We start from the raw sequence: 23,226 nt of genomic DNA, 5'->3' as shown, positions 1-23,226 counted from the left end.
GCAGGTTGGAGTTGTGCTGAGCTCGGATGGCAGGAAACCCCCTTTGCCGGGGCATGTTTGGAGGAACCCCGCGCGAATCGCTTGCGCGTGCCGCTTGGGAGCCGCGTTTTAGCTTGCTCTTGAAGTTGGCCCCCCCTATCGCACCAGCAGCGCCCCCCCTTTTTTTTGTCGATTTCCAACACACACACGCCCTTCGCTACTGTAGGAGGAGGGGGGATGGGATTTTATTCGACTTTGGATTTTATTTTTGCTGGATTTTCGTGGCGAGAGGCGGCGAGGCAGCACTCGGCGAGTTGAGCTGGCGAACCGACGGAGAGGCGGGCAAGCGGTGAGTGAGCGAGAGAGCGAAAGGGTGTCGTCTCTGTGCTCAGCTGGAGTGAAGAGTGTACGGCTGCGCGCGACTTGACACACCTCACGCCTGCCCGCACACCGGCAGCCACTCGAGCGCAGTGCAGCGCCGATCCGCCTCTGTGCGCTGGCCAGGCACCCAACTTGGCTCTCTCTTGCCCCTCTCTCTCTCTCGCTCTCGCGCTCTGGGATCCTCGCAGCACAGCACAGCAACAGCACCGCAACATTCTCACCCATCGCAGCAGCTCCACCTTCATCATCCTTTCCACACCACACTCTCCTCCTCACCCTTGTCCTCACCTTTGCTCTTTGCTTCGACTCGACTCGGCTTGCAACGCTCACCGCTACTCCAGCCATACACCTAGAACCTGTTTCACCATCGTCGACATCCTTTGTCTGCAGCCGCTTTCGACCATCGTCGTGCTCACCATCAACCCATTTACATTCAACGCCACGCTCGACGCTCCTTTGGCACTCACACACCGCTCTCGCATTGGCAACACTCTTCTCTCTCTCTCTCTCTCGCCGCTTCACGCTGGGATGCCGTGCCTCAGCTAGCCCTCCACCTCGTCAGCTGCCCGCCCGCTCCCTCGACACGGGAGCCCAACGCTGCCGGCTCAGGCGTGTGGCTAGTCACGTTCCACGTCTGTGCCTCGCTCGTCAACGCACCCATTCCTCCCCGTACATTGGACCATCCACCGTTTCTCTCGCATCCATCCCTCGCACCCCGCCCCCTCCATCCGCTGTATCTCCAACATGAGCCACCAAAGCCACGCCAACGGCGCCGACAACGCCGCTTCCGGCTCGGCAAGCTCCTACCACTCAAACGCTACAGACGACGCCAGTCAGCTCCAACACGCAACCGCCAACTTGAGTCTGGCAGGCCCTTCGTCGGCGTCGCCGGCGCTCCCTCACGACAGCTCGGCAGCAATGTCTCGTTCTCGCTCCCGTGATGACACGGTGGCCGCCCCCATCTCGGACGATGCCGCGCACGCCAGATCGCTTCGGCCATCCACTTCATTCGCAGACGTGCCAGCTGGCGAGGGCAGCAGCAGCAGCACCAGCTCTCGCAGCCGTGCCGATATGGATCGCATCAAGAGTCGAGCCGTCGATCCAGGCTGGAGCTGGGAGAAGGAGCGCGAAAAGCACGAGGCCACCACAGCCTCCATACGCTCCAACAGCATCGAGTCCAGACCCAGCCTCCCCTCCCGCGGCTCCTCGCGTCCAGCACCCCGCATCGACACCTCGGCCAACTCGTACGCCCCAGACGCCACAGACGCCACATGGCCCAACCGTCCTGGCATCGCTTCCAACGTCGCATCCCCGCAGAACCTCCACGCGCCACCCAACCCCATCACCACCCCTGCCTCGGCCCCTGCCGTGTCCGATCGCGCACCACCGCCCATCGCCGCTGCCTCGCCGCAGGATCCTCCCACCTCGGCGTCGGCGGCGCCACAGTCCCTGGTTCAGAAGCAGTCCCAACCTTCTTCCTCCTCCTCCTCGGCGGCCACCTCGTCTCGACGCCGCGACCAGACCTGCCAGGCGTGCCGCAAGGTCATGACCGGACAATTCGTGCGCGCACTCGGCAGCGTCTACCACCTCGACTGCTTCCGCTGCAACGACTGCAACAAGGTCGTCGCCGCCAAGTTCTTCCCCGCCACCGACGACATGGTCGACTCCTCCGGCACCGGCCGCCTCTTCCCGCTCTGCGAGACCGACTACTTCCGTCGCCTCGACCTCATCTGCGCAAAGTGCAGCGGCGCCCTTCGCGGCAGCTACATCACCGCCCTCGGCAGAAAGTTCCACGTCGAACACTTCACCTGCTCCGTCTGCCCCACCGTCTTTGGCCCGCAGGACAGCTACTACGAGCACGACGGCCACGTCTTTTGCCACTTTCACTACAGCACCCGCTTCGCCATCAAGTGCACCGGCTGCAAGACCGCCATCCTCAAGCAGTTTGTCGAGATCAACCGCAACAACACCGACGAGCACTGGCATCCCGAATGCTACATGATCCACAAGTTTTGGAACATCAAGCTCTGCCCCACCGGTTCCACGCCCAAGGACAGCGCCGCAGCGTTGACAGCAGCACCAGGCGCCGACGAAGTGGCGGACAATCCAGCGGGCAGCCAGGAAGGCCAGGGCGAAGCCGTCGAGTCGTCGCCAGGCCAGGCCGCACCCTCGCGTTCCGAGCCCTCGCCCGACGCTACCGAGATCGAGGCGGCCGAGACGCCCTCGAGCCTCAAGCACAAGCAGAAGCAGATGGAGGAGCGCGTCTACCGCATCTGGACCGTCCTCTCCGCTTTCGAAGAGAGCTCCGCTGCGTGCATCTCCGAGATGCTCCGCCACGTCAGCAGCGGTCGCTACCTCGGCGGCGTCCGCATGGCCGAAAAGTTCATCCTCCACGTCGAGATCCTCTTTTCGGCCATCGACGACCTCGAGGCCAACTTCCGCAAGGAGGAAGCCAAGGGCATCTCGCACATTCGCGAGGCAAGGATGCTCTGCAAGAAGATCGTCAACTTCTTCTCGCTGCTCTCGCACACTCAGGAGACGGGCGCACGCCGCATGGGCATCACTCAGGAGCTCCTCTCGCTCGTCACCGGCTTGGCGCACTATCTCAAGATCCTCATCCGCATCGCGCTCACCGGCGCGCTCAAGCTCGACCGCGAGTACGACAACGAGGAGGCGCTCAACTGGTTCCTCAGCCAGCTCGCCTTCTCCGCCAAGCTCGGCAGCATCACCGCCGACGACAAGCAGGGCACCCAGCCGCCCAACACCAACACCGTCGGGCCCGACGGACGCTGGTACGGCTACCGCTCGCTGCCCCGATCCACCAGCTCGGGCTCGAGCGAGAATGGCGAAGCCGCCACCGATCTGTGTGTGGCGTGCGGATCTACGGTCGAGGAGGAATGCCTGCGCATGGGTGTCAATCTGCGATGGCACTCCAACTGCCTCCAATGCTCCACCTGCCAGCGACCAGCGTTGCGCGAGGGACCCTCGACGCGCAAGCAGCCGGATCCTGCGGCTGGAACACCCGACGCCTTGCCCGCCTCGCAGTTCGGTCTCGAGTCCAAACGTCGCACCGAGGGCAGCGGCCAGAACGGTGCGCGCGCCGTGTCTGCCTCGGGCCCGTGGCAGCACGCGTGCTTCTGCCCCAACTGCGCCGGCGGTCTCAGTTTACGCACGGGCTTCGAATCGGTCACGCGGCTGGAGCAGTATGCGTTCCTGCTGCGTGTGGCGCTCAACCGCCTGTTTGCGCTGCTGCGCAAGCGTGGCGTCGTGCCGCCTTCTCCGCCCGTATCGGCATCGCGCATGATTGGCGACGCGGATCCATCGGCGTCCAATGCATCCGCGGCCGCCGATGCCGAGGAGGTATCGATGCACGAGGCGTACCGCGACTCGCAGGACATCAAGCGCATGAAGTCGGTCAACCTCAACCGCAAGCAGTCCACCAAAGCCAAGGTGCCTCGCATCTCGACCGTCGTCGGCAGTCCGTCCGGCCGCCAGACGCAGACTTCGGATGTGCAACGACCCTCGCCCTCCGACTCGGGTCTGCAGACGGACAGCAGACACTCGCCCCGCCAGGCCAGCCCGTCGTCGTCGCCGCGCGAGTCCGGATCACCTTTCCAGCGCGACGGTGGCTCGTCGCGAGAGCCGTCGCCGTCGAGCCGGACGCGCAGACCGCAGCAACAGCAGCAACAGCCCGGTGCCTACCCGCAGCAATCGGCGTCGCAGCAAGTGTTCCAGCCCGTACAGCAGCATCTTCCGTTTGCACTGCCCGGTGGGCCAGGCATGGCACCKCAGCAGCAGCAGCAACAGCCGCAGCTCGGCGTGGGGGCGTCAGCCAGGTCAGGCTCGCCTTCCAACTTGGAGCCTGGATCGATCGTGCCCATTCGGCCTGCCTTTGCACGTCACAACACCGACGTCAAGATCCGCGAGGATGGTCCCATGCGCCAGCCGTCGGGCGACGAACTGCAGCGCGACACGCGCAGCGAGGACGGCATCACGCTCGCCGACATCCCGCACATCCTCGAGGCCGAGCAGGCGCGCGAGCAGCACCGTCCGCTGCCGAGCGAGGGCACGCGCTGCATCTCGGAGCTTTCGGCGCTGGAGCTGTTCATCGTCAAGCACATGGCGGTGATGTATCTGCAGCAGTCGGCGCTGCGCGACCACGTGAATCTGGACGACCTTATCGAGTTTATCGAGACGCGCAAAAACACGTTCTGGGGCAAGATCTTCAAGGGCGGCAAGGAAAAGAAGGAGATCAAGAAGAAGGGCGTGTTTGGCATCCCGCTCGAGATCCTGGTGGAGCGCAACGGCGCCGACTCGACGCTGGGAGCGAGTGCGGCGCATCTGCGCGTGCCGTCGTTCATCGACGACGTGATCTCGGCGATGAAGCAGATGGATCTGTCCGTCGAGGGCATCTTCCGCAAGAACGGCAACATCCGGCGGCTCAAGGAGCTGTCCGAGGCGCTGGACCGCGACAGCTCGTCGGTGAATCTGCTGGACGACAATCCGGTGCAGCTGGCGGCGCTGCTCAAGAAGTTCCTGCGCGAGCTGCCGGATCCGCTCATGACGTTCAAGCTGCACAAGCTGTTTGTCATGTCGCAGAAGCTCGAGTCGGAGGCGGAGCGCCGACGCATCCTGCACATGGTGACCATCCTGCTGCCCAAGGGCCACCGCGACACGCTCGAGGTGCTGTTTGCGTTCCTCAAGTGGGTGGCGTCGTTCTCGCACATTGACGAGGAGACGGGCAGCAAGATGGACCTGCCGAATTTGGCGACGGTGATCTGCCCCAATATTCTGTACAGCAAGGGGAGCGATCCGACCAAGGACGAGACGTTCCTGGCGAATCGCGCAGTGTCGTATCTGCTGGAGCACCAGGACGAGATCTGGAAGGTGCCCGAGGAGCTCGAGGCGGTGCTGCAGGACAAGGATCTGATGAACGCCTCGGCGGACCTGACGTCGCGCGACATTCTCAAGAAGTGCGAAAAGTACGCGCGCATGCGCCAGATGCGCGGCGGCGGCGGTGTCGGCGGCGGCGTGGGCATGGGTCGCAATGGAAGCGGCGGAGCGTACGGCGCGGGCCCGTTGCACTCGGGCGAGCTGCAGAACCGCCATCGTCCAGACGTGCATCCGCCGACGACGATGCGCCAGGTGCAGCAGCGCGAGCACCTGCATCACCAGCAGCAGCAGCTCCAGCAGCAGCAGCAGCAAGGCGTGGCGCAGCACCGCCAGTACTCGAGCAGCAATGGGGCGAGCACGCCGATGCGGAGCGAGTTTTCGCGCAGCCCGGACAGCGCAGGGCCGTGGTCGGCGGGAGCGGTGCCGCCGCAGCATCACCACTTTGGGCATAGCCCTACGGAGCGGCTTCCGCAGCAGGCGCTCGGGGCGCACGGCACGCCGCAGAAGCCGCACTACGCCGCGCCGAATGGCGGGCCGGGCTATGCGGCGCAGGGCGTGCACATGATGGCGCGCAATCCGGGGTCGGGCCCCGGCTCGGGATATGCAACGCCGTCGCAGCAGCATCCGGCGCAGATGTATCCGCCACAGCAACAGCAGCAGCAGGCGCACTCGCAGGACTATGCGTACGAGCGCATGTACCGCAACGGCAACCCGGCGCTCGAGCAGAAGTCGACGTAGAATTTGCGCATGCATATGGCGGTAATGACTTTTTGATGAGCGTATGATCGAGCTGTGAGGTGTGATGTCATAGTGCAACGTATGAGAGTGTCATGGCGGTGGTTGAGAGGGGTCAAGGTGGGGATGAGGGTGTGGGTTTAGGGCGCGTGAATTTTTAGGCTAAGATGCGCGATGCCCCTTTAGGGTTGCGGTTCATTTAGTGCAGTACCGGCAAATGGCGGCTGGCGGCTGGCGGGCTTGGGAACAAATGAAACAGCGGCTCTAGATATATACCCTGCGATCTGGGGAGGGAGGAGGGGATAGGAAGAGAACCACCATTCACGAGATGACGACACGACAGGAGGGAAGGGTTGCATGTGGTGGCGGGTTTTATGTTCCGCCTGCTGGGTATACTCCAACTATTCACAGCACAGAACGCGGGGAAGGGGAGTCGATGCTTAGTGGTACGACGATGGAAGACGGACACTGGAGGGGATGTTGCGAGCGGCAGGGCTTGCGAACGGCAGCGGTATTGGTTGTAGCTTTGCTGTTGGGATCGACGCAAGCAGCTTCGTTAGCTTTCTACGGCCACGGGAGTCCAGTGGTAGTGTTGCTGGGCACCACCTCGCTCGTGCTCAATTTATACGCTTCGGTCGTCACCATGCTCGTATACACTCTGCAAGCAGTTCGAACTCGGTATGGATGGTCGCAGGTGCTGGGTAGTATCACCACGAGCTGCGGTGTGCTTGTGTGCCTCGGCGCCGCACTGCAGCTATCCGCCCTCATAGCCTTCGCAATCCACGCCGAGGAGATGGTGCGATACGGAGTGATAGCAGCAGCCGCAGTGGGAATCACATCGACACTGGTGGCTGTTGCGTATGCGCTGCTGGACAGCAAGGAAAGAGAGCAGCCAAGGAGGGAGCGCTCCGTCTCGTCACACGCCGGAATCCACAAACCAGACTACGGCCTCGATTCCGAAAGCGACGCAGAGCCAAAGAAGGACTGGACTCAGAGCGCGCTCGAACACCTGTTTGGCGGCTACTCGCGCTAGATTGTACTCAGCAATCGATTGCACGACACGATTCCTTACGATCCCCCAACACGACACCTGCACGAAATGACAGTCCATGCGCCAAAAAGGTTGGGGGTGCGGGATAGTGCTGTGGCTGCGCAGCGCCAAAGCTTGATCTGGGCGCAGATGGATGAGGCTCGTGACAGCTCCGTGTCGACGCGGCGCAAATTGCCAGACCACGCCAACCTCTTTGTCATCACGCGACGCTGTCTTTTCGCGCGTCGTCCCGACAAGAGTCAGCCGCACCCCGGTCTCGTTCGGAGAGCACATTGTGCCTTCTCGAGGCTCAGTCGACACTGTCCCGCTGCCTGCCGCACAAGGCTTCGGCTCAGCCGAGATGAAGCCAGCCTGCGCCGAGCGCACCCTCGCCTCATCCGCATCCAGTGCGCATCGCCCTTACACGCCAGGGGCCTTTGTTGGGGGCTGCGCGAAGCCAGCGAGCCGTGTATAAGTACTGCCCATCCACACCGGCGCCGCTTGTTTTCATCCCCAACGTCTCGTCGTCCAACATGCAGGCCATTGCTCCTCATCCGCATGCCAAATCCTCGGCCGACAGCCCGGTCTGGAGGCTTGGCACCGGCAATCTCGACGAGTGGCTCACGACACACATGCCCAGCCACCTGAGCGCCCCGTCCGTTCCGTTCTTGATTACCCGCGCCGATCCCGATCTGCAAGTCGCAGAGAGCATGCCAGACGAGCAGCCAGACGAGCAGACAGCCGCCGACGACACTTTCATCAACGCCAAGCAGCTCATGAACGAGGCCACCGCCAACATCGACCAGATTCAGAAAGACGATGCCATCCCCGTCCGCATCAATTCGAGGAGCACCAAGTCCAGCAAGAAGCAGTGCAGGGAACAGGTACAGGGCCTCTTCCACGACCAGATCATGCTCATGGCCACCGACCATCCGCTCTGGTCGCAAGGAAGATGGACGCTCATCCTCAACCCGCAGCACCTCGACGCCACCTGGACGCGTCTGGCCAAAAGCTTGGAGTCGGGTGAGCTGCACGCCCAGCCTTTGGTGATTGCGCTGCGCGCCCGCCACTTGCCCCCGTCCGAGTCCTTTGGCGAACAAACCCATGGCGGACAGAAGCGCAAGAAGTCCGCTGCATCGCGCTTCAGCAATTCGCGCACCACTTCCTCGTCATCGTCGTCGTCTCGCACCGACAATGAGCAATCCGTGGCCATCGACGTCTTCTTCCGCGCCGTCTGGAGCTCCGAGGTGGCTCGCAGCGTGCTCCAGTCCGTCGCCGAGGCTTGCGGTAGGATGCCCATCTTTTGCAGAGCCAGCCTGTACAGCCTCCTCGGCATCAGGAGCGGCCATCCCCTCGGCAATCGCTCCACGCTGTACAATTCCAAGGCATTCGCATCGCCAGCCGCGGCCAATCTCTGGACCTCCAAGCACGAGCGAGACCATGACGATGCCGACACCGCAGGTACGTCTGCAGCTGCACCCTTTTCTGCAGTGGCCGACACTACCAGCGTCGTAGAGGCACCCACCCATGTGCCCACGGAGCCGTCCGCGCACCTGCCTTCGGAGGCGTCGATCGCCGAGACCGCCGCCACCGACCCGGAGATCCACGCCGAGGCCGCAGCCGAGGAACGCCCACCCAAGAAGGTGCGCATCGACTCTCAGCCGACTCAAATGCCAAACAAGCCTGTCGAGGAGCCCACTGCCATGGCAGTTGAGCAAGCTCAGCACGCTACTCAGGAGACTGCCTCGACGCAGGACGAGCTCATGCTGCCTGTCCGACCCGCTGCCGCTCCCGTCACTCACAAAGCGGTCGAGCCCAGTGCGGATCAGAACGAAAAGCACGATCTCGGCACTGCTCGCGACGAAGAGCCAGAGCCAGCCGCTGCCCATCAGCACAAGCCCGAGCCCATCGTCACAGAGCAAGAGCTCGGCGCTGCTGACATTGCCGGCAACGCAAAGCCCTCCGACGATGCTACAAAGGAGGCATCCGAGCCGGCTGTCGATCGGCACGCCAAGCAAGAACCAAGCGCGGAAGCTGTGACGCCGGGTGTGGTCTCCGATCAGGCAATCGAGTCCACAACGCAGGACGAGCCCAAGATCCAGGAAGAGTCGCAGACTCAAGACGAGTCGATGACGCAGATCGAGCCGACCATTGCTCGCGGTCAGGACCCGGCAGGTGCGGAGGCTCAGCCCGAGAAATCGCTCCAGCCCGATAGCCTTACCGTTGTCCCGAGCAGTGCCGCTGTCGAGGCTGCTGCTGCTGAAGAGAGCAAGCCGGCCGAATCACCCAAAGAGCCGCCTGCCCCACAGCAGGAGACAGAAGCCAAAGCATCCGAGGCCGAGCAGCATCCGGCTGATAGCGCGGCTGCCGCAGCACAGCCGGAGAAAGACGTCAAGGTGTCCGAGGCCGAGCAGCATCTAGCTGAGAGTGCCGCTGCTTCGACGCAGAAGGAGGACGAAGCTGAGCCGTCCGAGGCGAAGCAGAATCCAGCTGTTAGTGCAGTTGCTTTGGCAGAGCAGCCTTCGCCAGAGTCGGTGACCAAGGCTCCCGACGCCAGCGTGGTGGTAGCTAGCATCGAGGCTCACATCGACACTAAAGAGATTGTGACTGCCACCTTGGAATTGCCCGACGTCGCATCGGGCGACCAGAAGGCCGTGCCGTCCGCCAAGCACGACGACACCGCAGAGACGAGCACGGCCGAGGTTGAGCAAGGTTGTGCCGCCGCTGTCGCTGCTGCAGACGACGCGGCTGTCCCCAAACAAGCCGGCGAGGGCGAAGCCGCTCAGGAAGCCACTACCGAAACCGCCGTCAAGCGCGACGATGCACCCGCGAAGGCGGAGGAGAGCAAAGTGGCTGGCGCCGAGATGGCGCTGGAGGATCTGATTGTCGAGGCAGCCGTGGCCGTCGAGGTGGCACTTCCGGCCGCCGAAGCTGGTGCCGACAAGCGCGACGATGGTCCCGCTCCTGCCTGAACTCCAGAGCCAGTTGCGAACGAAAAAGGTGTCGTGCACGCACCGAATGAAATGAAATGACGTCCACCTCTACTCTTGGAATGACTTGGTGGCTGTGACACCTCGACTTCGTCCTTCATTTTGGGACCAAGCTTTTGCAGCAGGTCAACCTCGCTCACGCACCTGATCGACTTTGCTGTTGTGGGTCAGGAATGGTCCAAGCGAGAGCCTTGAGGTTGGAGCATGTCGGGATGCTCATTGCCACGTTCCAGCCGTGGTGCAAGTTGTTGTGATTTGCGTACTGCCTGGGAACACGCGACGGTTTTTTCTGGTGCCGGCTCAGCGTGTGCTCATTCGCAAAGTCAAGCTGGCCGGCCTTTGAGCGCAGCCGTGATCGCTTTGACTCGTCGTGGCTGGCGCTATGCACCTTGTATTGGTGTCTTCATCTTGTGAGACTCGCTTTGCACCAGCTCGACGTGGCTGCTGCACCGAGTCGTACTGGTTGTGCAGCTGTGCGTTGGCAATGCGTTTGCGTTTGCCTACATGTCTTGACAACGTATCCGGGGGCAGATTTGCCCGTTACAAAACGGCTAGGTTTCTGCGCGCGCTGACTAGCGGTACGAACGTGTGGCGAGTGGTTGGAGAGACGACCGATTGTTTGCGCGCCCGTTGCGGTTCTGCCTCGTGCGCGATGGGCTTTGGTATTAAGCACATCTGCGGCATGCCTTTTCTGTGCCGTCTTGTCTGTGCCTTTTTCTGGGTGACAGGACACGACTCTGTGGATGCGCGTGAAGAATGACTTTGATTGAGATGTGAACTACCGGTAGTGTGCTTCGAGTGATCAGTCTGTCTGTTGGGGAGCGTATTGCCCCGGCGCGATCCGACGTAGTCAAAAGAGCATCGTGCTGCCGAGCCAGCCTGTCGTTCCGCGCAAGCGTGGCACACAGCTAGAAGTTGCACCACATGCATGTCGAACGTCGATTTTCGCAGAATCGCATGTGCAAGTCAGCCATGTGGACCCGAAAAAAAAGGGCAGGGAAAAACAAGGCCGCTGAAAAAGGCCCCGAAAAAGGCAAGAACGAAATCTCAGGGGGAAGTGTTGGTCTCGGCAAAAACACAAGCGCGGGGGGGTGGGGCACTCGCTTGGATTTGGTTCCGAGCTAAGCGCAAGGGAGGGTGTGGTACCGGCAAGGAACATCGAAGGGAAGCTTTCGGGCCGATGCTCTGCATCAAGCCCCATGCGGTTGAGTGTGCGCACGGTGGAGTTGACGTCGATGCGGATCGGTGCACACATCGGCCCGCGTCTTGGTCCGCGCATCCCGCTCCATCACCAACGTCGCACGGGCTCAGGGTCCAGCCCCATCCCTTTCGCGGGACACTGAGCATCAAGTCACGAATGACCATTGATCCTGACTCTCGTCCATCTTACCCGTTCCCTTTCCTCTGCACCACCACGAGCTGAGCGGCGAGCTCACTGACCATACCCAGCCTCTCTCGCGCACAACCACCATCGTTCGCTCGCAGACATTTCACCTCGCATACACCCACTCGCATCTATTCCGGACACAATGGTCGCGCTGGAGCCATCCGCAGCCACGGCGGGTCTACCGTCGCTCTCGGCGCCGGCGACCATGCTGCCCGCCCCTTTACAGCCGCGCATCCCACGCGGGCCGGCGCGCATCATCGTGCTCTGCGACGGCACCGCGCAGGCGCGCAACTGGGTCAAGACCAAACTCGCCACCCCACCAAACGACCCGGACGCCGTGGACGACTGGGACCGCGGCGACAAGAGCGACAAGCCCCGCAAATCGGATGCCGACAAGGACGACTCGGACCCTCAGTCGGGCGACTTTTTCACCAACGTCGCCCTCCTCGCCAAGATCATCGCCCAATCCAGCGGCAACTCCCCGTCCTCACCACCCACCAGCCCCAATCCCGCCAGCAATGGAGCCGAGACCAAAAGTCCGCACGCAACCAATGCGATGCCGCAAATCGTGTTTTACCAGTCCGGCGTCGGCACAGGCACGGGTGCACTGCAGAAGCTCTTCGATCAAGGCACCGGACTCAGCCTCGGCTCCAAGATCGAGGAAGCCTACGGATTCATTGTGGACAACTACCAGCCTGGAGACGAGTTGTTTCTGTTCGGCTTTTCGCGTGGAGCGTATACGGCGCGCTGCATCAACGGCTTTATCAACTGGTGCGGCATCCTGTCCAAGGTGGAAATGACGCACTTTGCCGATATCTGGGCCGCCTACCAGCATCGCGATGCCGACAAGATCCGCACCGAGACCCAGGCTGCCGAGGTGCTCTATACCGCCACACTGCGCTATCCCTCGGCGGAATCGGAAGCGCTCGCTACGAGCATGTATGTCTGGAACCTGTACAATCTCCCCGAGAACAAGAACATGCCCGAGGCTAGGCGACAGGAACTCATCGCCAAACGCAAGGACGAGTGCACCAAGCGCAGGCAGAAGACGCTGGTGGTGCCACCGCAGATCAAGGCGATCGGCGTGTGGGATACCGTCTCGGCGCTCGGACTGCCGGGTATGTTCCAGGACAAGGAGATGATTGACTTTTTCGACTTTTACGACCCCGGGCTGGGCAGCAATGTGCAGTTTGGATTCCATGCGCTCAGTCTCGAAGAGGACCGCAAGGATTTCCTCCCCACCATGTGGTATCAACCCCCTCCCGCCGCCGCAATCCCCACTTCGGGGCAGGGCGAATTTGGCGTGCGCGGGCAGTTTATGCGGTCCAAACAGGTGCTCAAGCAGTGCTGGTTCCAGGGCGTCCACACCGACTGCGGTGGCGGGTACCAGTTCCACGGTCTCTCGGACATTACCCTCATCTGGATGGTCTCGCAGCTCGTCGACAAGCATATCCTCCCCGACGGCACGCAAACGCTCGGTCCGCTGCTTAACATTGATCTAGGGTTGTTGGCAACGATTCTCGACCGGCGGAGAGAGTGGGCCATGCAGCTGCCACACCATTCGCGACCGACGGTCAACTACCAGCAGGCACGGACGGTGAATCAGCTCGAGTACCATTCGTCTACGATGCGGCGCAGCGTATGGGCGAGTATGGGCGAGAGCGGGCGGACGAACGAGACGATCCATCCCTCCGTTGTGCGAGGGGGGCGCATTGATCCCGATACGCATCCGGCGTTTGCAGAGGTCAGGAGGTGCAAGCCCGAGAAGCTGCGGGAGATGTGGGATGAGGCGAGCGATTGGGAGGGGTCGTTGCGGCCGACGGAAAAGTTGCTCTACTGGCCCACGCGCGCGCCGTACCCCTGGATCCCGGGCGCGGATTGTGCCATGAATCCGCTCATCTCGCCACTGGTCGTTACAGGAGGCTGGAATATCCCCGAACTCGCCACGCACCGCGCACGACAGCTTATGATCCAGGCCGCCTCCCAGCGTGCTACCGCCATGGCTGATGTCGATGACGACGAACACCTGCCTTCGCGCGATGCAGGAGTTGATGTAGACGACCAACCCACCGATGGCTGGGACGAATCCACCGCAGTTCAACCCACCAACGCAGTCGCGAGCAATGCAGTCCAGCAGATTGCGGGGCTTGCTGCACTCCCGCACGTCGACTATCCCGAGATCCCCGCCAAGGAGCTCGGCGAGAACCCGGTGGACGCCACCCGCCATCCGAGGCTGCACACGCTGTGGCAAAAGACGTACAATGCTTCGGCGTGGCCCAATGCGCTGTTTGTCGATGTGTTGAATCTGGCCGCTGTGCCCACGGCGAATCTGCGCCAGACGGCGGTGCAGGGCTGGCTGTGGGAGCTGGGCGATAAAGTGGCGGGCTATGCAGACGATGTAAAGACGCAGGCGATCCAGGCTGCCATGCCCGATGCATCAAGGTCCGGCAAACGTAGACTCAAGAAGAAACAGCACTCTTGAAATACAGCACGCACCAAACATCACATCACACTTGAAACAATTGGTTGGATTGCACAAAAGGCGTGTGGCTGGGGTGAAAGAGATTGAGATGGTGATGACCGCCCTTTCGAGAGCGTCGATGGCGCACAAGGGTGGCAGCGTCGATGCACAATCATGCTGCTGTTCAACACAACGACAGCCTCGAGTCGGTCTCAGCAGGCGCGCCCGCGGTCACAGTCCTGCACAGCGCGTGCGGCTCCTCACTCAAGCCGCGTCGGATCCAAACTTGTTGCACACACCTCGGCTCACACGCATATTCCCGCACACGCTCGTGCAGGGTGTAGCGCTGTCAAGGCGCCTGGTGTGGTGGATACAACACGCCTAGCACAGAGGCGGGCGGTGCTGCAAGAGGTGAATGTCAGAGATCGCGGTCCACTGCGTCATCGTCATCGTCGTCGCCATGATCGTTATCGTCCGTCTGGTCCTCGTCCTGTTGGCCCTCGTCCTCGTCCTCGTGCCGGTGATCATGGTCGCTCGCCATCTCGTCCTCGTCCTCGCGATCGCTGAGTTCAAACTCGTCGCTATGCACACTTGCGGCATCATCGTCCTCCCCGCTCTCGTCGTCGCGCTGCGAATCTGCATCGTCGGCAAACGAGATAAAGTCGTGCTGGTTGGTAAACGCCTTTGTGCTTCGACTGCGCTTGTTTGTCGTCCAATCCACCTGTTCCTCCTCCTCCTCCTCCTCCTCCCCTTCTGCCGCAAGAAAGTCCGGGATCGGTTCGTCGTCGAGTTCAGTCTGCATGAGTGGGCGTTTCCTCTTCCCTGGCCTCTCCTCTTCGGCCGCTACATCGTCGCGCACAAACAGGTCATCGTCCTTGACCTCCTCTGCATCCTTTTCGGCTGTGTCGTTGGCTCGGAGGATGTGTAGCAGCTTGCAGCCTTTTCTTTGGCAGCTACCGTTCTCGACAAAGTCGGGGCATTCGTATGTATGTCGCTGCTCGCACGATGCACCTCGTTCGCACCAGCCGTACTCGCTAAAGTCGCGACAGATCCTGGTGGCCAGACCATCCACAAGATCCGCATGGGTGTACAGACATGCAGTGCCGTTGCGACAGTGTCGCGTGCGGAGGTAGTGGACGCAGTGCGGTACACGTTCTGCGCGCGGCGTGTGCGAGAGCGGACAGGTCCCCTTGGGCAACGTACACCCCGCTGCACGCAGCACTTTGGGACACAGTGCGATCTTGCTCGAGTCGTGGCGATACGGACACGACAATCCGCGCTTGCACTGCCCGGTCTTGTTGAAGAACGTACACAGCGTGCGGGATTTCTGCACATCGACCGGACCGCTGCGTTTGGAGCGACCAGCGTTGCGCGTGGCTTGCATCGCCGAGATCTGACCCACCATCTTGTCGAGACGACCCATCTTGGCTTGTACCCGACGCTTGGCGAGCAGCTCGGCAGAGATGAGATTGCCGCGCTTGGTCCGGATGTACTCCTGCCCATTGATGCTCATCTTGAGCGGTACCGCACTGCTGGAAGGGGTAGAGGATCCAGCAGCGGCGCTCGCAGACGCTTGGTCGTCGGACGATGCTGAGGGCTGCGCGGCTTTCTTGACGAGTTTGGTTCCGGACGGATCGAATTCAAACACGACGCCGTCGATGACCACTTCGCCCATGTTGTCGCCGCGACGCACCGATGCCGACGGTTTGGCAGCCTTGGGCCGGCCGAGTTTGGTTTGGGACGCCGCGGACCGCGCTTCGGCCTTGGCTTTGCGCGTGGCCTCGAGCGCAGCCAGCCGCGCCGGCTCGGTGCGCTGGAACGTCGACGCACTGACGAGACTCATGTTGTGCGTCGACTTGCGCTTGATCCATGCGTCTGTAGACGAGGCTGCACCTGAGTCTGTCGGCGCTGCTGGTGCTGGAGGGGCTTCCGTCGGCGTAGAAGTCGAAACCGCAGATGTGCTGGGCTTGGAGGCAGATTCATTGAGAATCAAGGTGCGGTTGCGAGGTGGAATGACCGCTGCTCCACGCCCCCTGCCGCGTCCAGGTATTGAGCCGCCGCGAGGCGCGCCATAGCTGCCTCGGTAGGACGGCCCGGCGGAAAAGTAGCCTCTTCCTCGGGGCACATACGGCTGATGGTACTGGTTGTTTTGCTTGTGCGACTGGATGGCGCCGGAGAGCTTGGCGATCTCGGCCTTGAGACGCTCCTCCTCGGTGTTGGACGAAGCCATGGCTGACGGCAGTTGCCCAAGTCCGCTAATCGAGCTGGACGAGGTCGAGGTTGTTGATGATGATGCGAAGAGAAGGTGAAGAGATTGACAGCGCTGCGCCGGAATGGCTCAGTCGTCGATGCGGGAAGGAAGGAAAGCGAGGACGGCATTAAGCAACGTCACTCGGCAACACCAGCAAGTGCACTTCCAAGTGGGAGTTTTTTCTGCGAAACGCGTTGATCCGAGATCCGTGCACTTGCGGCGCTGTTCGCCTCCACAAAGCAGCGACTCAGCCTCGTCCGGCACCTGTCACGCCCTCTACTTTTCGGCCCTCGCTTGTTTGAGACTTCGCTGGAGAACCTCGCTCGCACGACATGACATGGCAGGTCCACCTTACCTGGTGAGGTTTTGATGACGCATAGATTCACAGGCATCGAAAAAAGTAGCAAAAGAATAACGAAGAGTGGAGACTGCATGAGTCGAACACGCGACCTTTCGCAAATTAGGCGATGCTAAGCGAACGCTCTACCAACTGAGCTAAACCCCCGTTCGATACTCACACTGGTCGCAGTTGCTACTAGATAGTGTGCCCCTATTTTCTCAGGCACCATCGAACTGAGCAATCTCACTCAGCTTTGTACGTCGGCCTTTGCCGCGTGTTCATGGCCAAGCTATCATTGATGTTTCATTCACAAGCCCGACGAGATCATTCGATTGCAACTGGGGCTCGGAAAAGAGACAGTGGAAATGGGGCGTCGACGGCCGGAGCATCGGTTTAGTCGGAAGCGGCAACGGAGGACCGAGCGAGCGACGCGTTGATTTGCCTTGGAATGTTGCAACCTCGGGGGGCTCCGCAGAGCCACACGCAGGGACGAGCCGGCATTGAAGCGTGTCGAGCGCGACCTTGCGCGAGAGCGGGCGAGCGAGCGGGGGTGGTGATAGCAAGGGTCACCGCATGGTTGTCGGCGCTTTCGCCGAGATAGCGAGGGGTCGAGAGGAGACGGGGCTTGCATGCTCGCATGAGCGCGCGAGTTGGATGGGCGCGTGACCGCTGTTGTTTGCGAGCGGAAGCGGAATCGGCGGCTTCGGACGAGCGACCGAGCTTGGCAGAGGCAAATTGCTAGGCGCTTGAGGCCGACAATTCAAAGTCCTATTCGCCTCCCCTAAAGTCGGCTCGGCCGCGGCCTTTTGTTGGTCACTGCAAAGGCGGAGACAAATGAAAGTGCGGGTGTGACTGCGCAAATCGACTTGATCCCGCTCGCTCGCTTCTACTCTGAGCGAAAGCGCCACAGAGCGGGCAACAGCGCAGAGCCGGATCTCAACCGACGATCTGCGGACCGCAGGTGTGAGTTGGCAGGGTGCGCGTTGATTGCAGTCAGGCACAACTCCAGTAGCCCTGCGCTAAGTCACTTGCCGAGGAGAAGGACAAAAAAGCGAGACTAAATTTGGGGCTGCACCCTGTCGGTGTGTGTGTGCAGCTCGCAGTGCAGTCTCGGATCTGCTGGCAAACCAGAGACTGTGGCGGCGGAAAGTGTGACTGAACCGCTTCCATGGCAACGGGACTGTCGATAGCGAGTGCCGACTCTCTGGCAGTTGTTTCACTCGAACGCGCCCACCCGCTCTCGGAGCCCCGCCGATCAAGCCCGACCACTGCGACTGCGGCCTCTGCACGCCTCTGTGCACGCCCACGCGAGTCTTGTGCGACCCCTCCCCCTCGACATCGTATCTCCTCGTCGGCCCGCACCAGCTCCCTTGCTCCGCCCCACCAACCACACCCTAGAGTATCGGCTTCGACTTGCTCGACATCAACCTCGGCCCGCTCCTGACTTTGTTTCCGAGCTCATCGTCCAATCATCACCACGAAACCGCCGCACCCCGCCACGCACATCGACCCCGCACCACCCCGCGCTCCTCAACCCCAAACCTTCTCCAGCTTGTATCGCCTCGCACCGGCGTACGGCCCGAGCTTATCGCCCTGTCTCTTAGCTCTGCCTTTCCTGCACCCGAGTTTCCACATGGCCACGCGATTTCGCCTTGGCTTTTCACCCATATAAAGGCACTTCCACCCGACCTTCCTCATACTTCGCTCCCCACAACATTCGCCCTACTACTCGCCCCTAATCCACCAAATGACGGACGAAAAGCACTCGGACGCTGCCTCCAGCAGCTCTTCAGGCCCTAAGCATGCCGCCGCCGACCCCCTCCACACGACAACCCTCGCCGAGGTCGTTCCCGTCGAGCGATCTTCGAATCCGTTCAAACGGGTATACGCCATGCCTGTCGTGCAGGTCGCTCTAGTCGGAATGGTCTGCTTCCTTTGCCCCGGAATGTTCAACGCAATCAGTGGCATAGGAGGAGGAGGACAGGTCAATTCGGAAGCCTCCAACAAGGCCGCCATTGCGCTTTACTCGACCTTCGCCGCGGTATCCTTCTTTGCCGGTACGATTCACAACAAGCTCGGATCGCGTCTTACTCTTGGCATTGGCGCACTCGGCTACTGTCTCTACATCGGTTCCTTCCTGTCCTACAACATCAACCAGAACGAGGGCTTCGTTGTAGCTTCCGGCGCTATCCTAGGTGTATGCGCTTCGCTGCTCTGGACCGCCCAGGGCGCTCTCATGCTCGCCTACCCCACCGAATCCCAAAAGGGCACCTTTATCAGCGTCTTCTGGGTCATTTTCAACTTGGGAGCCGTCCTGGGCTCTGCTATCGAGCTTGGCCTTACCTACAACTCGACCGCCAATACGGTCTCCAACGGCACCTATGCTGCCTTCATCGTGCTCACCGGTCTCGGTGCCTTTGTCTCGGCCATGCTCATGAACCCGGCCAAGATGGTTCGAGATGACGGCACGCGTGTGCTCGTCCCCAGCCAGACCACCTGGGCCAAAGAGCTCAAGGGTCTCTTTATCCTGCTCAAGGCCGACCCCTGGGTGATGCTCATGTTCCCTATGTTCCTCGCGTCCAACTGGTTCTACACCTGGCAGTTCAACGACTACAACGGCGTCCTCTTTACGCTCCGCACGCGCTCACTCAACAACCTCCTCTACTGGCTCAGCCAGATGGTCGGCAGCCTCGCCATCGGCCAGATCCTTGACAACAAGCGCATGTCGCGCAGGTCGCGCGCCTGGATCGGCTGGTCAGTCGTATTTGTCGTCATGTGGGCCGTATGGGGCGGCTCGTACGACGTGCAAAAGACCTATACGCGTGCCTCCATCGACGCCGAGACCAAGCGCATCGACTTCAAGGACGGCGGCAAGTACGTCGGCTACGTCTTCCTCTACATCTTTTCGGGCGTTCTCGACGCCATCTGGCAGAACCTCGCATACTGGCTCATCGGCGCCTGCTCCAACGATCTGTCCAAGCTCGGTTACCTCGCCGGATTCTACAAGTCGATGCAGTCGGCAGGTGCGGCGGGCGCGTTTGCCATGGACAACGACAAGCACCCCTTCATGACCAACCTCGCCGTCACGTGGGGCCTATGTGCGGCCGGAATGATCTTCGTCATCCCCGTCATTGCGCTGCGCGTCACAGAGCACACTGACCCCCTGCAGGAGGTCACCGTGCCTGGCCGCGCCGAAGAGATCGCTGCCGTCGACAACGAGCTCTCGGCCACAGCGGTCGTTGACAAGCACCACTGAATCTTGTCCTCAGTCTCTATCCACTGTACACTATCACTCTTTTTGATTCTAGGAAATGGCTCTCTTGAAATGATTCGCTGAGGAGCACGGGTGTGAATTGGCCGTGCTGGTTGCCGAGTGCGAGTCAGGGGCACGCCAGGGTCTGGCGGAGAATTGTGAAAATGCGTGCGACTGATGCACGGCCCACACGAGCGTCGGAAGCACCAGCTCCGCTCTTCGCGCATACAGCGATCCGGGCTTTCTCCATTTGAATGCATTGCCGGTGCGATCCCTCCTGAATGCGTCGTGAGCCACGCTGCCATCTTGTCTTCCTACCATCATCTCCAAAATGTCGGACATCTTGGGCAAATCCGCCCACGATTCGCTGCCTAGCTATGCGGCTGTGGCCGAGCCTCGTGCTCGCAAGCCGCGCTCGGCGGCGCTGCGCACGTCGTTCGTCTCGCTGCTCGGCCTCGTTGCCCTCGTGTACTACCTCGGCGCGCTGACGACTTTCGATGCAAGCGAGCACCACGTCTACCAGCCCACGGCGCATCCTCACGTTCAGAGCGTCTTTGCGGCTGCGCTGGCAAAGTGCGATGCGGTCGCAGCTCCCGTGGGTGCGCCGGCGCAGTTTCACCAGCGCACGCGCTCCGAGCGCGCCGAACCCGCGCAGCAGGACGTTGTCATCCGCAACGCCACCGTTTGGACCGGCCTCAATGGCGGAAACGAGGTGCTCGAGGCCCGCGACGTCTTGCTGTCCAACGGCATCATCAAAAAGATCGCAGAGACCGGCAAAAACGAGTTCGTAAGCGCCAGCGCCAAGTTTATCGACGCCGCTGGAAGGTGGGTTACGCCTGGTCTGGTTGATATGCATGTGCACTTGTCTGTCGGTGCACTGCCTGCACTTCCGGGCCACGACGATGTCAACAGCATCGGCAAGAACACCAACCCGTACCTGCGCACCATCGACGGCATGAACCAGCACGACGTTTCGTTCCGCAAGTCGCTCGCAGGTGGCATCACCACCGGCCTCGTGCTACCCGGTTCGGCGAATTCGATGGGCGGTCAGGCATTTCCCATCAAGTACCGTCAGCCCTCATCGCACCTGCCGCAGGACCGTCTCATCGAGCCCCCCACCTCGCTCGCTCCGCTCGGTCAGGGCAAAGGCCCCAAAGCAGCCAGCTTCCATGCCGAGACGGGTCTGGCGCGCAACGATAGCAGCTCCAGCTGGAGGTACATGAAGATGGCTTGCGGCGAGAATGCGCGTCGCGTGTACAAGATGACGCGATTCGATGAGGCGTGGGACTTCCGCCGCACCTTTACCGCCGCACGCGAGCTCAAGAACAAGCAGGACGCCTTCTGCGACTCTGCTCGCTCCTTCTCTGCGCTGCACGGAGCCGGTGCTGCGCCCGCGACGCTGGCTGACGCCGAATTCCCAGACGACCTCGAGCTCGAGGCGCTCGTCGCACTGCTGCGCGGCAAGGTTAAGCTCAACACGCACTGCTACACCCAGGTCGACTTTGAGGCGTTTGTGCGCCACTCGAACGAGTTCCAGTTCCCCGTCGCGGCGTTCCACCACGCTCACGAATCGTACCTCGTGCCGGACCTGCTCAAGCAGACGTACGGCAACGTCACCCCCGCCATCGCCATCTTCTCCACCAACGCCAACTACAAGCTCGAGGCGTACTTTGGCACGCCCTTCACCGGCGCCATCCTGGCAGCGCACAATGTGACGCCCATCTACAAGTCCGACCATCCCGTGACGGACTCGCGCCGCATCCTCAACCAGGCCGCTCAGGCACACCACTTTGGCCTCGACGAGGTCTCGGCGCTGCGCAGCGTCATCTCGGCGCCTGCAGAGAGGCTGGGGCTGGATCATCGGCTCGGATACGTCAGGCAGGGCTGGGATGCGGATGTGGTAGTGTGGAACACGCATCCGCTCAGGATCGGCGCTACGCCCGTCGAGGTCGTCATTGATGGCGTGCCACAGCTCGGTCCACATGCATCCGTGCCCGCTCCTACGCTGCCCGAAGACGCCGAGGCGCAAGGCGACAAGAAGGCCGTGCCTGCTCCTAAGGCTCCCAAGGGCGGCAACTTCAGCGCCGAGATCGCCAAGGTCACCAGCTCGTACGACAAGATCATCACGTTTGAGCAGCTGGCGTTCCCGAGCGCACAGCCGCCCACGCCCAACTGCACCGTCTTCACCAACGTGCGCGAGCGCTTCTTTGCCCAGCCCGATGCTGCCGGCAAGCCGCGCATTGCGTCGACGCGCTTCGGCGGTGCGGGTGGCAGCATCGTCGTCGAGGGCGGCAAGGTGGTTTGCAGCGGTGAGACGTGCAGTGCCTCGGCGTGCGCGCGAGAGGCGGCGGTGATCGATGCCCAGGGCGGTGTGGTTCTGCCGGGCATCACGTCGTACGGCTCGAACCTCGGGCTGACGGATATCGTATCTGAAGCCGAGGCGTCGGATGGGTATGCGCTCGATCCGGTGCGTGCGGACAATGCGGCTGTGCAGACGGCCGAGTACGTGCGTTCGTGGCCCGTAGCACGCGCCGCTGATGGGCTGCAGTTTGGTGGACACGATCTGGTGCGTGCGCGCGCCTCGGGCGTGACCAAGGCCATCGTCTTCCCGCAGAGCGACACGTTCTTCTCTGGCATCTCGACGCGCTTCGACACGGGCGCGCAGACGGTACTTGACGAACGCGCCGTCCTCGACGACGAAGTTGCAGTTCACATCACGCTCAGCCACAACGGTGGAGGCGGACCGTCGATCTCGGAGCAGATCGGTCTTTTGCGCCAGCTGCTCACTGCCAACGAGGGCAGTGCCAAGGGGAGCGACTCGGCTTCTGTGTGGCGCCGCGTTGCGGCGGGTGATCTGCCTCTTGTGGTGACGGCGCTTCGTGCCGATCACATCAGCCAGGTGCTCCGACTCATCGACGCATTCCCCTCGGTCAAGCTCGTCATCTCTGGTGCTGCCGAGGGCCACCTGGTTGCCGACCAGCTCGCTAAGCGCAATGTCGGGGTGCTGCTCATCCCGCAGACCTGGCCGCGCACGTTTGACGAGCTGCGCGGCTTGAGCGGCCCGCCCCTGACGCGCGCCACAACGCTCTCGGCCCTCCTCGACGCCGGTGTGCGTGTGGCGCTCAAGATCGAGGAGGCTTGGATGGCAGCTAACCTGCTGTGGGACGCTACGCGCGCCGCGCTCGAGACCGACGGAAAGATCGACAAACACGCCATCGTCCACCTCCTCACCACCGCTTTCGACGACCTGCTCGGCGTCAAGGCCGCAAAGACCGATGACGAGTTTGTCGTCTACGACCGATCGCCGTTTGAGTACGGCGCCAAGGTCCTCGCTGTCCACTCGCAGAAAGGCACCGAGACCGTGCAGGTCTAAGTCGTCTCCCTCGGTAATCGCAACCTCGAAGTCAATCGTCTCGATTCACTTCATCCTGTCTTCTGAAATCACAAAGTCGATTCCTTCTCACAAACCTTCAGCACATCCGCACGATCTGAGCACCAACTTTAAACTCTGAGGTGGTCACTCGGA

The 23,226-nt window shown here is 61.7% G+C and overlaps 7 protein-coding genes and 1 non-coding gene across 8 annotated transcripts; 6 read left to right on the top strand and 2 right to left on the bottom strand.

Annotated features, from left to right (window-relative positions):
* Window positions 1-1,104: 1,104 nt before the first annotated feature.
* PAN0_017d5495 (rhoGAP-domain-containing protein) lies at window positions 1,105-5,991 on the top strand (the record flags this gene model as incomplete). The annotated part of the gene is made up of 1 exon (XM_014799069.1): window positions 1,105-5,991. One exon carries the CDS (start codon window positions 1,105-1,107, stop codon window positions 5,989-5,991), a length of 4,887 nt encoding a protein of 1,628 aa, XP_014654555.1.
* Window positions 5,992-6,442: 451 nt separating this feature from the next.
* PAN0_017d5494 (uncharacterized protein) lies at window positions 6,443-7,021 on the top strand (the record flags this gene model as incomplete). Its single annotated transcript, XM_014799068.1, has 1 exon — window positions 6,443-7,021. One exon carries the CDS (start codon window positions 6,443-6,445, stop codon window positions 7,019-7,021), a length of 579 nt encoding a protein of 192 aa, XP_014654554.1.
* Window positions 7,022-7,551: 530 nt separating this feature from the next.
* On the top strand, window positions 7,552-9,990 carry PAN0_017d5493 (uncharacterized protein; the record flags this gene model as incomplete). The annotated part of the gene is made up of 1 exon (XM_014799067.1): window positions 7,552-9,990. The coding sequence occupies one exon, from the start codon at window positions 7,552-7,554 to the stop codon at window positions 9,988-9,990; it is 2,439 nt and encodes an 812-aa protein (XP_014654553.1).
* A 1,547-nt stretch (window positions 9,991-11,537) lies between these two features.
* On the top strand, window positions 11,538-13,877 carry PAN0_017d5492 (uncharacterized protein; the record flags this gene model as incomplete). Its single annotated transcript, XM_014799066.1, has 1 exon — window positions 11,538-13,877. One exon carries the CDS (start codon window positions 11,538-11,540, stop codon window positions 13,875-13,877), a length of 2,340 nt encoding a protein of 779 aa, XP_014654552.1.
* Window positions 13,878-14,274: 397 nt separating this feature from the next.
* Window positions 14,275-16,086, bottom strand: PAN0_017c5491 (CCCH zinc finger protein; the record flags this gene model as incomplete). Its single annotated transcript, XM_014799065.1, has 1 exon — window positions 14,275-16,086. One exon carries the CDS (start codon window positions 16,084-16,086, stop codon window positions 14,275-14,277), a length of 1,812 nt encoding a protein of 603 aa, XP_014654551.1.
* A 443-nt stretch (window positions 16,087-16,529) lies between these two features.
* PAN0_t017c0004 lies at window positions 16,530-16,612 on the bottom strand. Its single transcript is given in 2 exon segments — window positions 16,530-16,565; window positions 16,576-16,612. It is a non-coding gene; the product is annotated as a tRNA-Ala (tRNA).
* Window positions 16,613-18,194: 1,582 nt separating this feature from the next.
* On the top strand, window positions 18,195-19,703 carry PAN0_017d5490 (MFS general substrate transporter; the record flags this gene model as incomplete). The annotated part of the gene is made up of 1 exon (XM_014799064.1): window positions 18,195-19,703. The coding sequence occupies one exon, from the start codon at window positions 18,195-18,197 to the stop codon at window positions 19,701-19,703; it is 1,509 nt and encodes a 502-aa protein (XP_014654550.1).
* Window positions 19,704-20,031: 328 nt separating this feature from the next.
* On the top strand, window positions 20,032-23,073 carry PAN0_017d5489 (carbohydrate esterase family 9 protein; the record flags this gene model as incomplete). The annotated part of the gene is made up of 1 exon (XM_014799063.1): window positions 20,032-23,073. One exon carries the CDS (start codon window positions 20,032-20,034, stop codon window positions 23,071-23,073), a length of 3,042 nt encoding a protein of 1,013 aa, XP_014654549.1.
* Between the last annotated feature and the right edge of the window lie 153 nt (window positions 23,074-23,226).

This window comes from Moesziomyces antarcticus (assembly GCF_000747765.1).
Source record: "Moesziomyces antarcticus DNA, scaffold: scaffold_v10017, strain JCM 10317, whole genome shotgun sequence".
Classification (NCBI taxonomy): Eukaryota; Fungi; Basidiomycota; class Ustilaginomycetes; order Ustilaginales; family Ustilaginaceae; genus Moesziomyces; species Moesziomyces antarcticus.
The sequence above is the reverse complement of the archived record's forward strand: the minus strand, read 5'-3'. Positions and strand labels throughout refer to the sequence as shown.